Source organism: Merops nubicus, unplaced genomic scaffold, assembly GCF_000691845.1.
Source record: "Merops nubicus isolate BGI_N331 unplaced genomic scaffold, ASM69184v1 scaffold1192, whole genome shotgun sequence".
NCBI lineage: Eukaryota > Metazoa > Chordata > Aves > Coraciiformes > Meropidae > Merops > Merops nubicus.
In genome coordinates, this window is record NW_008592636.1 from 1 (window position 1) to 262 (window position 262).

The 262-nt window shown below is 57.3% G+C and overlaps 1 protein-coding gene across 1 annotated transcript in view; it reads left to right on the forward strand.

Annotated features, from left to right (window-relative positions):
• Positions 1 to 5: 5 nt before the first annotated feature.
• Positions 6 to 262, forward strand: part of LOC103768061 (muscle, skeletal receptor tyrosine protein kinase-like) — a gene marked incomplete at its 5' end in the record, with an annotated part of 647 nt that continues 390 nt past the window's right edge. Inside the window, one exon of the mRNA XM_008935190.1 lies at positions 6 to 258. Within this exon, the coding sequence (XP_008933438.1) occupies positions 6 to 258 (253 nt within the window). The remainder of the gene's footprint in view (positions 259 to 262) is intronic.

The following is a 262-nucleotide window of genomic DNA, read 5'->3' on the forward strand; positions in this document are numbered from 1 at the left end:
TGGCGTACCTCTCCGAGCGCAAGTTTGTCCACCGGGACTTGGCCACCCGCAACTGCCTGGTGGGGGAGAACATGGTGGTCAAAATCGCCGATTTCGGTCTCTCGAGGAACATGTATTCAGCCGACTACTACAAAGCGAATGAGAACGACGCCATTCCCATCCGCTGGATGCCCCCCGAGTCCATTTTCTACAACCGCTACACCACAGAGTCCGACGTGTGGGCCTACGGGGTGGTGCTGTGGGAGATATTCTCCTACGGCAT